The sequence below is a fragment of the Petaurus breviceps genome, unplaced genomic scaffold (genome assembly GCF_028583685.1).
Source record: "Petaurus breviceps papuanus isolate PSGF00001 unplaced genomic scaffold, PetGlider_PUasm1.0 90750, whole genome shotgun sequence".
Classification (NCBI taxonomy): domain Eukaryota; kingdom Metazoa; phylum Chordata; class Mammalia; order Diprotodontia; family Petauridae; genus Petaurus; species Petaurus breviceps.
Window position 1 is genome coordinate 11,403,202 of NW_027187335.1, and position 12,112 is coordinate 11,415,313.

General features: G+C 39.2%; 1 protein-coding gene across 7 annotated transcripts in view; it reads right to left on the minus strand.

Annotated features, from left to right (window-relative positions):
* NBR1 (NBR1 autophagy cargo receptor) overlaps window positions 1-12,112 on the minus strand; it is a 33,627-nt gene that overhangs the window by 7,934 nt on the left and 13,581 nt on the right. For 6 of the 7 annotated variants that reach the window (XM_069067586.1, XM_069067588.1, XM_069067587.1 and 3 more), the window contains exons 6-16: window positions 9,375-9,593; window positions 9,101-9,175; window positions 8,555-8,769; window positions 7,628-7,795; window positions 7,270-7,479; window positions 6,498-6,657; window positions 6,111-6,401; window positions 1,809-1,949; window positions 1,190-1,265; window positions 544-654; window positions 113-277 (exon numbers count right to left, since the gene is read on the minus strand). In XM_069067586.1, the coding sequence (XP_068923687.1) occupies window positions 113-277; window positions 544-654; window positions 1,190-1,265; window positions 1,809-1,949; window positions 6,111-6,401; window positions 6,498-6,657; window positions 7,270-7,479; window positions 7,628-7,795; window positions 8,555-8,769; window positions 9,101-9,175; window positions 9,375-9,593 (1,831 nt within the window). The remainder of the gene's footprint in view (window positions 1-112; window positions 278-543; window positions 655-1,189; window positions 1,266-1,808; window positions 1,950-6,110; window positions 6,402-6,497; window positions 6,658-7,269; window positions 7,480-7,627; window positions 7,796-8,554; window positions 8,770-9,100; window positions 9,176-9,374; window positions 9,594-12,112) is intronic. The other variant, XM_069067591.1, reaches the window with a different exon arrangement.

Below are 12,112 nucleotides of genomic sequence, written 5' to 3' on the forward strand. Positions count from 1 at the left end.
TCAATCATAATCAAAATCCTTTACCTTCACTATCAGTGGATGAATAAGACACTTTTAACCCTGGAATGCCACTAAAGTGGTAGGAGGGAGTGAGGACAAGCTGCTGACATACCCTGCAGGGACTTGGGTCTTCGAGGTGGGTTATGGTCAGGAGCAGCATCCAAAGTAAGGGAACGGATTACAGTCTCACAGACAAACTGGGTCCCACTCAGGTCTTCTTCACCTTCTTCAGCAGGAACAGTGTTCTCAGCCTTATTCTTTGATGCCACTGTGGAATCTGAACAAAAGTAAACCCTTGTAAGCACTTTGTACCTAACACAAGCAGGAGCTTTTGTCCAATTTACATTCATTACCTTCAATGTTAGGCCAAATAACAAATAGCAACTGTCAATGTCACCTGAAGGTGAAAGGATTTCACACGGGACAGAAAAACCAGTCAAAGCAATGAGACAAGTTCACACACACACACACACACACACACACACACACACACACACACACACTCTCTCTCTCTCTCTCTCTCTCTCACTCACACACTCTTACCAGGAAGCACTTTAAATCCTGTCCCTTCACTCTCCTCTTGTATCTGTCCCAAACCTGGTTTCTCTATCAAAGGGCTGTCATGTGGTAGAGGAGACATACAGGGGGTCATATCTGAACAAGAAACAAAAAAACGATCAACCAAGAAAAAAGCAACACCTTTCAAGACATAAGTCCTCGTTAAGGGTGAGAAATAGCCACAAACTTCTTGCCACCTCTCAAGTTCAAGGAACCCAGGATACTGGCTGCACAAGTCCTTCTGATAGACCAATGCAGGAAATATCAGAAGCACAAAACATCTGCTTAGATGTCTGTGACAAAAGTAAGCAATTATAAATCCAAATGTAAAGGAAGTAGATACAGGCTTTAGCAAAAAGAATCTAGACAATCATAAAGTCAATCTTCATTCAATGCAGAAAAGACTCACAGATGTGAAAAACAGCCTCTGATAAGACAATGGGTGAAAAGATGTCCCATCTCTCAGAACTAAGCATCTCTGATATGAGGCTGCATTCTAGAAAAGGGACCAATCTCAAAAATGTACTTTCTTATAATAAAATACCAAGCTTCATAAAGCCTGAGGTACAGTACCTATGTACCTGGCAGCTGCCTATGAAAAAGAAAAAGGTGAGTTTAGTGGCATTCTTACCCACTGGGGTGTTGTGGGGCACTCGCTCTAGCTCTTGAACAATGTTTATATCTAATAACTCGAATGACAGCAGATCCTGGAAAAGAACATGGGCAATGTTAGTGGGGTTATAGGACCATGCTGATGCCATGATTACTATCTGTTCAATAGCCCACACAGAACCCTGGTACCATATCACCTAAGACTCTTCTCCCCTCTAGTTCATGGCCCTCTACCACCCCTGAAAAAAAAAGGCTAAACTGAAATTGAGCAATTAACTGTTCTAAAATGAGAAGAAATGTAATGGTAATGGACAAGGACTAGCCATGTAACAAGAATAGCAACTAAAGGTAGGTTATATATGGGAAGAGATGACTGTCCCAAATCCAAGAGAAACTAGCTCACTGTCACATTTTCACAGGAGAAAAGGTACCAGCCATGGGTTATATACGGACCCCCAAAAGAGTCTGTAACTATGGATCCTAACATTACCCAGGGAAATCATAAGGGTAAAGAATGGATGTGGCCTTTACTTTCTCAAATCAGTTCTAAGTAAGACTCCTTTCTTTCAAAAGAGCTATAAAACTTCTTCCCAAGGACTCTCCCTACCCCTTGCCCCTCAAAGGGCCAACTCTTCTACCTGGGCAGTGAGGAGGTCTACAGATGGGATGTAGAGCTCCCTCTCACTTTTGATCTTTCGAGAGATGCAACTTTCAGCTCCCTCTGTTGACTCAGTCACCTCATCAATCTGAATTTCCTCTTTAGCAAGTGAGAAAGCCTCCTGTGGAGCCAAAAAGAATAAGCCTCAGACCCTCACTAGAAATTTGTAAATAGGCTAAAATTGTTCACCTTTACCCCCATACCCCCAAATTTAGAAAACAAAAATGAAAGCCATTAAACTACAGTAATTGACTGGCAAAAGGCCCTATACCAAGCAGAAATGAAAATGATAATTTAATGGAAGCCAAAAAGAGCAATGTTGTCAAAGCTACATAAATCCAGCAGAGGCTGGGATTCCTCTCATTTCAGAATTTAAGTATTTCTACACATGCTCCCAATTATATAGAGATGCAAAGAAATTTAATGGCAACTCAAACTAAGGCCACTAGAACCAGGCAAGCTCGAAACATGATTTATCCTGACGTGTGGAAGTTGATTCTTTTTTTTTTTTTAAGCAATTGGGGTTAAGTAACTTGCTCAAGGTTACACGGCCAGTTATTTCTGGGTGTGGTGCTAAGTATCTGAGCCCAGATTTGATCCCCAGCTCATCCCGACACTGAAGCCGGTGCTCTTACTTGCTGAGCCACCTGGCCGCCCTGAAGTTGGTTCTTTATGTCTAGGAAAATACTCTTATATAGTCACTTAGGAGGCTTTCTAAATCACCTTAGAATAACTCCTTTATTCTGAGTAACTCAATGGTTTGACAAACATTTACTAAGTACGTATTATTTCTATTGCACTATACGAGCACTGCGGAAGATACAGAGTTTAGATAAAACATGGTGCCCAAATTTATGAATCTTATTGTCCAGTAAGGGGGTAAAACAACATACATAACTAGAATACGCAGTATTATGTGCAAAGTATATTAGAAAGTGGCAAAATCCCCAGAGTCTTTGAGTGTTCTCATAGGGTAACAGAGTGACTATCAGTCCTGGGTTGGGAATCCTCTGACAGAGAACTTCGAGACAGTTCTTGTGATTCTGAAGTGGCATCTATCTTATCTGTCTGTTCATCTGCAGGCAGAAAAGTCAGGGCTGCCCTCAGCTGGTCATGCAGAGTAATCTACATATCTCATTTCATCACCATTATGCAGAATCCACTGGATAGGATGGTTTGAATAGACATGAAATGGAACTGCCTCTGTGACAGGAATGACCTGAGCCTGCTTCCTTATTTATTTTTAAAAACTGATGAATAGTGCAGCTTGTCTATATGGTTATTTGATTCTAGAGTTTATGTGATTTCCGATTCAGTTTGAAAAATAGTATTTCTGTTTTGAATCCTTGATATTGCAATGAAATTCCTACTTTATTAAATGTATTTGATATGCTAGCTATTGTGTGATATTTAAACTCTTGCTTTCTCTTTTTCTGGTTGTGCTCTTCTTTTTAAAAACCTCTAGAAACAGGTAGTTTCTGAGAACTACTGATTTGTCTTGCAGATGTACCTAGGGTATATGTAAAATAATAATTTTTTAAAAAGAAATCTCAGCATTTCAAAAGTTTAATACAGATATTTAAATTTTTAAATTTAATACTTGAACTATGGTAAAAGAATAACAGAGTACAGAAAGGTCTGGCATGCTGTGATCCATGGGGACACAAGGAATTGGACACGACTGAAAAACAACAAATGGGAAAAGCATCCATTGTGCAAGTTTATCTTTGGATTTAATGTTAGTCTCTGGTTTTACAGATAAGTTTTCATTTGCAGCATTTTCTATGTAATATGATAAAATGTAGAGCAATTACAATGAATCAACAAAATGGGTAAATCTTCTGAAAAAAAAAAAGGGGGTTAAACAAAGCACTATATGGGTAAGGAATTCATTATTAATGAGGAAATAGGTATAAGGGAAGGTTTCCTGGAAGAGGTAGCATTTGAGATGGACTTAAGAGGAAAAAAAAAATCACATCTTTATTTTCACTAAAATTTAGCTTTTTCTTCAATTATGAATATGAGCAACAAACATTATTCTAAAGAGTCACTGATTTCACCAGACTAGCCAAGGGGTCCATGACACAAAAAAGTTTTAAGAACCCCGGAAGTAGACAAACTCCCTCATCTGGCAGATAAGCCCAGTGAGGTTAAGTGACTTGTCCACTGAACAAGACAAGAGCCTCCTGAGTGGTCTCTAGTCCCTCCTTTCCCCAATCCAGGCTCCATACAGCAGCCAAAGACATGTCTCTAAAGCACAGGCCAGGCCACATCACTCCCCACCTAAAGAAGTTCCAGTAGCTCCTGACTGCCTCTAGGGTCAGCTACAAAGTCCCTTGGGATTTAAAGCCCTTCACAATTTGGCTCCAGCTTGTTTTTTCTGACTCCTTCCATTTTAGTCCTCTTCCCACAGCCTAGACTCCCCTCACACACAATGTTTCATTCTGACTCAGTGCCTTGACAAAGGATGGCCTGACCCCCATGCCTGGAATATTCTTCCCCCCCAAACCTCTATTTTTACAAATCCCCAACTTCTTTCAAAGCTCAGTCAGGCCACACCTCTGGCCTGAGGCCTTACCCAATTCCCCCAACTTCTTAGTTCCTCCTCCCCCTTTTCCTGCCAAAACTAACATATATATTTTGAATCTACTTGTTCGTAGATATAAGATGGGTGGAGCAACCTGGAGTCAGGAAGACTCTTTTTCCTGAATTCAAATCCAGCCTCAGACAATGTAACCTTGGGCAAGTTGCTTAACCCTGTTTGCCTCAGTTTTCTCATCTGTAAAATAAACTGGTGAGGACTGAAGGAGCAAGGTAAGCCCCTCTATGAGGAATAAGATTATACAAACCAAGGCCCCAACTCAATATGACCTATTATTATTATTATTGTTCTATTATTGTTTGGGAACAGAGGATCCTGAGAACATGAGGGCTGCTCTTCTCCTGGGACCCCGGCCACGTCCTTGAAAAGAGATATAACTGCCCAACTCCTGGAACTAGCCATTCCAAGGAGACATCGCTCTTGGGGGGACCTTGGAGGGATTGGCCTCCACTCCATGCCTCATACAAGATATTGCTAAAAACACCTGGCAGTATGCCTTCTTTGTTCTCAGCACTACTTAAACTGTAAGATTCAGACCCCAAATTGGAATCTCATCCATGGAGGAGACGTTCTGCCTGGGACCCTCCCAAGCAGGACCCTGACGGCTGTACTGGGATTCCCCAAGCTTGTGTGGTCAGGTATTGGTGCTTTCCCCCATCAGTGATGATTGTAAATATGTGTATGTATATATATATATATATACATATATTAATTATAATTGCTCTTATTTTACTATTCCTAAGCCATTTACTCTGTTATCTCCAGTTTCCTTCCCATTCACCTATATTCTAAATAAACGATATTGGATCTTTTGAAGTGCGAGTGTTTCATTCACACAAATCCTGAACCTCCTTAATCAGATAAGGACATGGCAAATCACTTCAGTATCTTTGCCAGAAAACCCCAAATGGGGACACAAAGAGAAAAAAGTGAAATGACTGAACAGTAAAATGTACTTATATGTGTATATATGTTGTTCCTCTCCTTGATACCTTTGTAATCCTAGCACCAAGCACTGGACTTGGCACTTGGCAGGTGCTTAGTAATTGTTTGTTAAGCAATTGATTGATCAGATCTATGCATATAGAAAATTATTCAGGCATTTGAATGAAGGACGGGGAAAGAATGAACACAGAAAGACCTATAATTAGAAGGTTACTATAAGAATCCAGGTAGGTAGGTAGGAAGGAAAGCTTGTGTTAGGCTGGTGGGAGTGGGAAGAGGGAATGAATTCTCAAAAGGTTACAAAGGAGGAGAAGATCTGATAACCAGGAGGCTGGATGTGACAGGTGAAAAAGGGCAAAGGAACAGCAGTTTCTAACATGGGACCCTGGGTGAGTTGTGGTACCACAGACATAAACAGGAAGATAAAAGAAGGAACAGTTTCAGAGGGATCAATAACACGCCTGCTTTGGGAGATCCTGGTTTTGAGCTGCCAGTGAAGCAGACCCAAGTGAAGGCAGTATCCAGGGAGACAGTTGGAAATATATAGGTCTGGAGATCATAGGAGGCACAGCTGAAGCCATGAGAGAAGGAGAGACTAAACTTCCATCGGGCAAGTATAAAAAGGAGAAAAGGGTCAAGGACAGACCACTGCAGGATACGTGTCAGGGGAAAAACCACAGCAGAAGAGAACATCCAGCAGGAAAAGGCACAGGGCCAAAGCTTGATAATACTTGCCTCTTGTTGACAGGAGAGATCATCCACTTTGTCTGTGCTGAAAGAGACTTTTTCACTGTCTTCAAGATTTTCTCTAGTAGGGAAAGGGTCCACAATGATGCTGCACCAGACCCTGGGCCCAAACTGCTGACCCTTGTGAGAAAGGCGCCAATGGGAAGTATAGGTTCCCTCCAAGGCTGGGGCTACGAACTCAACAGACACAATTCCCACATGGCCAGCCTTTAAATAGGGCACCAAAACATCCTTCCTTTCAGTAGAAGCCAACGTTAGGTTTCCCCACATGAATTTCAGCTAAAAAAAGAAAATAGTGGAGCAAAGAAAAATAATCAATTAAGCCCTCTACCACTCCAAACACACATTCTATGTTAATGTATGTAAAGGAAATACCTTTGTTTCTGCACTCCATTTGACATTTCCTGTATTTTTCATCCTCCAGTGTTTGATAAATTTGGTTCCTGGTTGAAGGTGAGTCCCATCTGGCACATTCTCATCCACAAATGCTGCACTCAGAGTTGGCACAACTGGAGCACAAGGTTGCATGGGGAGCCTGCACAGAGATTAGGATATCTATCCATTAATTCTCTTACTAATATGATGGCTCATGAATACCCAGCACAGTGAACAAAGAAGCTATCCTTGGCTCTAGGGACTTAATGAGCCCCTCTCAGCTGTCTGTTTTATCTCACTCAAAACAAACAAACAAACAAACAAACAACACTACAACAATCAAGCCAAAGGGTACATTTGACATATGAGACAGAAAGTAATGCAAGGATGAATAAAAGTAACTGTAAATAAAACTACTACAGAGCCAGGCACTTAACTCTGTTACACTCTTCTGACATATAGTGATCGTGCCGCTGGTCAAGAGGAATGACAGCCCCATATACTCTGGACCTTTACTGACTTTGAGCTTTCCTAGGCAGGGCTTTTATACTTTCAACAATCATCATCATCATCATCATCATCATCATCAAAACACAATACAAAGCTCTATTCAAGAAAACTGAGCATTTTAAAGGGTTTGGGTTTTAGAAGCTTTAAAGCCAACCCACTCCCTCCCTCCCTCCCCAAGTATAGGTTCAAATTTGACCTCTGACTCCAAAATCTATTATTTTGGAGAGCAAGAGAAGAAAGCCCTAGACAGGTCTCTGCTTACATTAGAGTGCTTGAGTGAAGGAGGCTCTCTGGCCTACCAAGAGGTGATTTCGGGCTCTGCAGCCCATGGATAGAGTTCCACAGATGAATCTTTCTATGAAGCTTAAGCTGCTTCTTAAGTTCCTTAACTTCTGCCTTTCTCTGTTTCTTCTCAGCTCGCAACCTTTGCTTTTCTGCTTTAAGAAAGTTCTTATCCATCTGCTTCTGGAGCCTGTAAAATGAGAGAGATTAATGAAAGCCTTAACAATAATCCTTTGGCTACTGTGAAACAACCCTTGTCTTTACCAGTGAGAGGTTGCACACAGTTATCAAAGTCAAGCTGACATACTGAGTCCCCAACACTACTTCCATGGCCTTACCTGACTTGCTCCAGAGCAGCTGGTAGACGAGGAGGGGAGAGTTTTGTGTGAGTATATGTTTCAGAGGAACCCATAATTGGTCTCCGTAGCTTCAAGAGGATGTGGTTAGGGTCATGGGCATATGACCCTGCTTCACACAATTCACATATATTATAAGATGGACACAGGCTGTAGAAAGAATATGCCATATATTTTATAAACGATAAAGTGCCATAGTAGGAAGAGCCACAGGATAGCAATGACCAGATTTCTGTGTTAACTGCCTCATCAACTTGTTTGTCCTTTCACAAGCCATTTAATGTTTATTACCTCCATTTCCCCAGGGCTAACTGTCTATTCATGTCTATTTCATACACTGTGGAAAGGATGAATGACAAATATGAAAGAAAACATTCTGAACAATTTGGAAATTGCCCAAGACAGTGTTATTGTTGTTGTTACTTTTTAATACTAGGAGCAGAAACTTTGACTAGCCCTACTGATACTTAGAGTAAGAGCATATCTAATCAAAATAACTTATGCAACCTGGCAAAAGGTAGAATCCTTGAGTCATGAGGTCAGATCTCTACATTAGCTCAGTCACCAGTCCCTAATATCATACAGACCTGATTGGTTCTTCTACTAATTTCATCATCTATGTAACACATGGACAAAAAGCACAACTGATATTTTCTGAGCATACAAAGCCCACAGCTGAGGAATTATGTCCAACTTTCTTTTCTCCTACATACATACAGGAGGCCAAGAAGGTCAATATTTTATTTAATTACAGGTCCTGTAAATATAGCAACTGTGAGATATGCAAAATTTTTATATCCCTTAATATCTAGCAAAGTGCCCTAAATATACTAAGTGTTTAAAATATATTTGCTGTATTTCTGCCCTAAGGAAAATAACAGGTAGCAATTCTCTTGCCCTGCTGCTCACCTACACTGGTAACGTATGCCGATGATTCTTCTTTGGCAACTGCTGCAAGTCATGAGCCAGTCACACTGGTTTCCTGGCAACGACAGCGCTTCTGCTGAAACAGGCGCGGATGATGCTGAGGGGCAAGATTCCGAAGACGCGCTCCGGAGGACCAGCTTCTCCCCTAGTTTCTGATCAAGTTTCTCAACTGTTTCTTTAACCACTTGCTCTCTAAACTGAAACCAGAACAGAAGAGAACAAAGTAATCTTGGTATATAAAATGGGAAAAGAAAGAATGACACCAATTTAATTTGAGATCCCAAGACTTTCTGGTTAACTGAACCCAAAACACAACAGAAAGGAATTCCTACTATAGCTAATTTGGTTCAAAGAAAGTATTAAAAAATAATCTTGAAGATGAAGACCCTGAATATCCTTTTTGTACTTAGAGATTATTCTTTTTATCAACTAAAAGATCTCTCTATCTCCCTCCCCCCCAATTTTCTCCTCTTTCTCTCTGTTTTTCTATGTATGTTGTATGAAAACTATTGCAGCAAACATACTCACCGTCTCCAAGTACCTTGTGAACCAGTCTGGTGGCTTCTCTTGAGGTTTGTCAGTTTCACAGGGAGTGAGTGAAAGCTGTAAGAAAATAAATCCCCAAATCTGTTTTGTTTCTTTTTAAAATCATGTATGTTAAAAAACAAGGAGACAGCTCCTTCAAACCCAGTAAAGATTCAAGGAAAGTCATGTGAATACATCAAACCTTGAACAAATCACAGACAGTGAAGCAGAAAGAAGGGAAAAAATTCCCAGGAAGTCAGATCCATTTCCATCACACCTGTGCTGTGGGCTCCTCTTGTGTTTTCATCTCTGATCCCAGGGCTCTCACCAATGAAGAGTAATGTGCAAGTGGCTTCTTCCCTGCCCAAACAGCTGGTCGTTTTTCGGTCCCAGGTGGATCCTGTGGATGCTTGTAACCAGGCTGTGGGGCTTCATCTACAGCATGATGCCTCTCATAGACATTCATCTGCAGTTGGTTCCCCTGTTTAACTGCAATCTAAGAACACACATTTTGATAGTGAAAATATGTTAAGTGGTACTACCTTCCCAAATGGCACTCCCCTCCAAAAACAAAAATTCAAATAGAAAAGTATAACGATTCACACTGAAAAAAATCAGGGTCTGTTGTTTTAAAAGAAATTAAACACCACATGCAAAATTATTTCTAATTCATTGTTTCTTTGCTAAAAATGTGCTATAAAATTGAATATAAAAGTAGCAGTTTTGCAAAGTTTCAGAAAATCCAGTATCAGCCATTATTTAACAGATACTTTACTGGTATCATGTTTTTATTGATTGGAATTCCATTTTCGCATTTAATCAGCCTTAAAAACCACCATAAGACCACTCTAAATCCTAACTTGTATAAAGGATCAGTCATGAAGAACAAGGTAGTTTTGGAAAAACATGGCAAGAACTATATGAACAGATACAAAGTGAAGTGAAAAGAACCAAGAGATCATTGTGCACAGTAATAGCAAGGTTGTAATGATGATCAATTGTGAAAGACATGGTTACTTTGATCAATACAGTGATTCAAAATAATTCCAGAGGACTCAAAATGACTTTAAGTATAATTTTCTCACTTCATGTATTTTTTGGTAAATATGGTTAATATGTTTTGCGTAATTTCACATGTATAACTGATATATGGCTTGCCTTCTCAGTAGGTGTCAGAGTGACAGAATTTGGAACTCAAAATTTTAAAAGAACATTAAAAGTAAATAATAAATTAAAATGTTAAAAGAACAAAAAACAATCAGTGACAAATGGAATCTAGGCAGCCTGAAGTTTCATCCTGGTATCTAAAATACTTTCCCTTTAAGGAACACTAAAGAGCCAAAGGACCTCCCTGAGTCTATTTCCTCAGAAAAGGTTCTAAGGGAGTTACCTCTCTGAGCCCATTTTCTCAGAAAAGGTTCCAAGTCAATATACTAAAAAGATTGAAAAAGGACTCCCATTTTAATATCAAAAACATTAGAACTTCACATGATAATACCTGCACTATTAGTTTCTGTTAACTAAAAAAATAAAAAATCACAATAGCACTTACATTTTAAAAATAGTAATAAATATGTATATTACTTATTCCATCAGTAAAAATGTATTTCCTTATTTATGCTATTTATATTTTATTAACTATAATCCTTACAATATTTATTATTCTGAGTCATTTGATGAAATGACTCATTTGTAATAATTCTATAACCCTCTAGGAATCAGCAACCCACAGGATGAAAATAACTGCTTCATATTAAAAACATTCATTCAACAAACATTTATTTATCTCCAACTGTGGGCAATCACCTTGCCAGATGTTACAGGTAACAGAAATATGATATGAGATGGCTCTTACTCTTAGGAAGCTTAGAATGTAGGAGGAATGATAATAGATGTTTAGAGCTTATTGTTGTTGAGTCATGTCTTGACTCTGTGACCCCATAGTGCCCTTCTATCCTCCACTATTTCTCAGTCTAAGACTGAATCTAAGTTCATGTTTATTGTTTCCATAATTGCTATCCACCTCATCCTCTGCCGCCCCTTTTCCTACTCCCTTCAATCTTTCCCAACATCAGAGCCTATTCCATGAGTTCCATCTTCTCATTACATTGCCAAAGTTTTTAAGCTTCAGCATCAATATTTGACCTTCCAGTAAGTAGCTTGAATTTCTTTAAGTATTAACTGATTTGACCTCCTTGGTGTCAAATGGACTCTCAAAAACATTGTTTAGAGCACATCCCACTTCAGAAAAAACCCAAAATGAAATAACTGAAAACAATCCAATAAAAATGTTAGACTATGCCCAAATGTATATCCTTTGATATAGTAATACCACTACTAGGTCTGTGTCTCAAAGAGATTTTAAAAAAAGAGAAAAGGACTTATTTGCACAAAAATATTTATAACAGTTCTTTTGTGGTGGAAGAGTTGGAAATTGAGGGGATGCCTGCCAATTTTGGAATGGCTGAACAAGTTGTGGTATATGATTATACTATAAAATAACGAGCAGGATGATTTCAGAAAAACCTGGGAAAAGACATGAACTTATGAAAAGTGAAGTGAGCAGAACCAGAACAGCATACACAGTAACGGCAATATTGTATGATGATCAACTGTGAATGACTCAGCTATTCTCAGCAATCCAATGATCCAAGATAATTCCAAAGGACTCATGATGAAAAATGCTATCTAGCTCCAGGGGTAGAACTGATGGAGTCTGAATGCACATCAAAGCATACTATTTTTCACTTTATTTTTGTGGGGTTTTTTCTTGGTCTGTGTTTTCTTTTACAACACAACTAATATGTAAACATGTCTTCCATGACTGCACATATATAAAATTGCTTACTATCTCAGTAATGAAGTAGGGGAAGAATTTCGAACTCAAAATTTTTAAAAACAGATGTTAAAATTTTTTGCTTGTAATAGGTAATAAAAATATTATTTAAAAAAATTAGAGTAGAGATCAATGGTTTCCTTTCCACTGGTTCTGGACCCTAGGCATTCCTTAGTTAC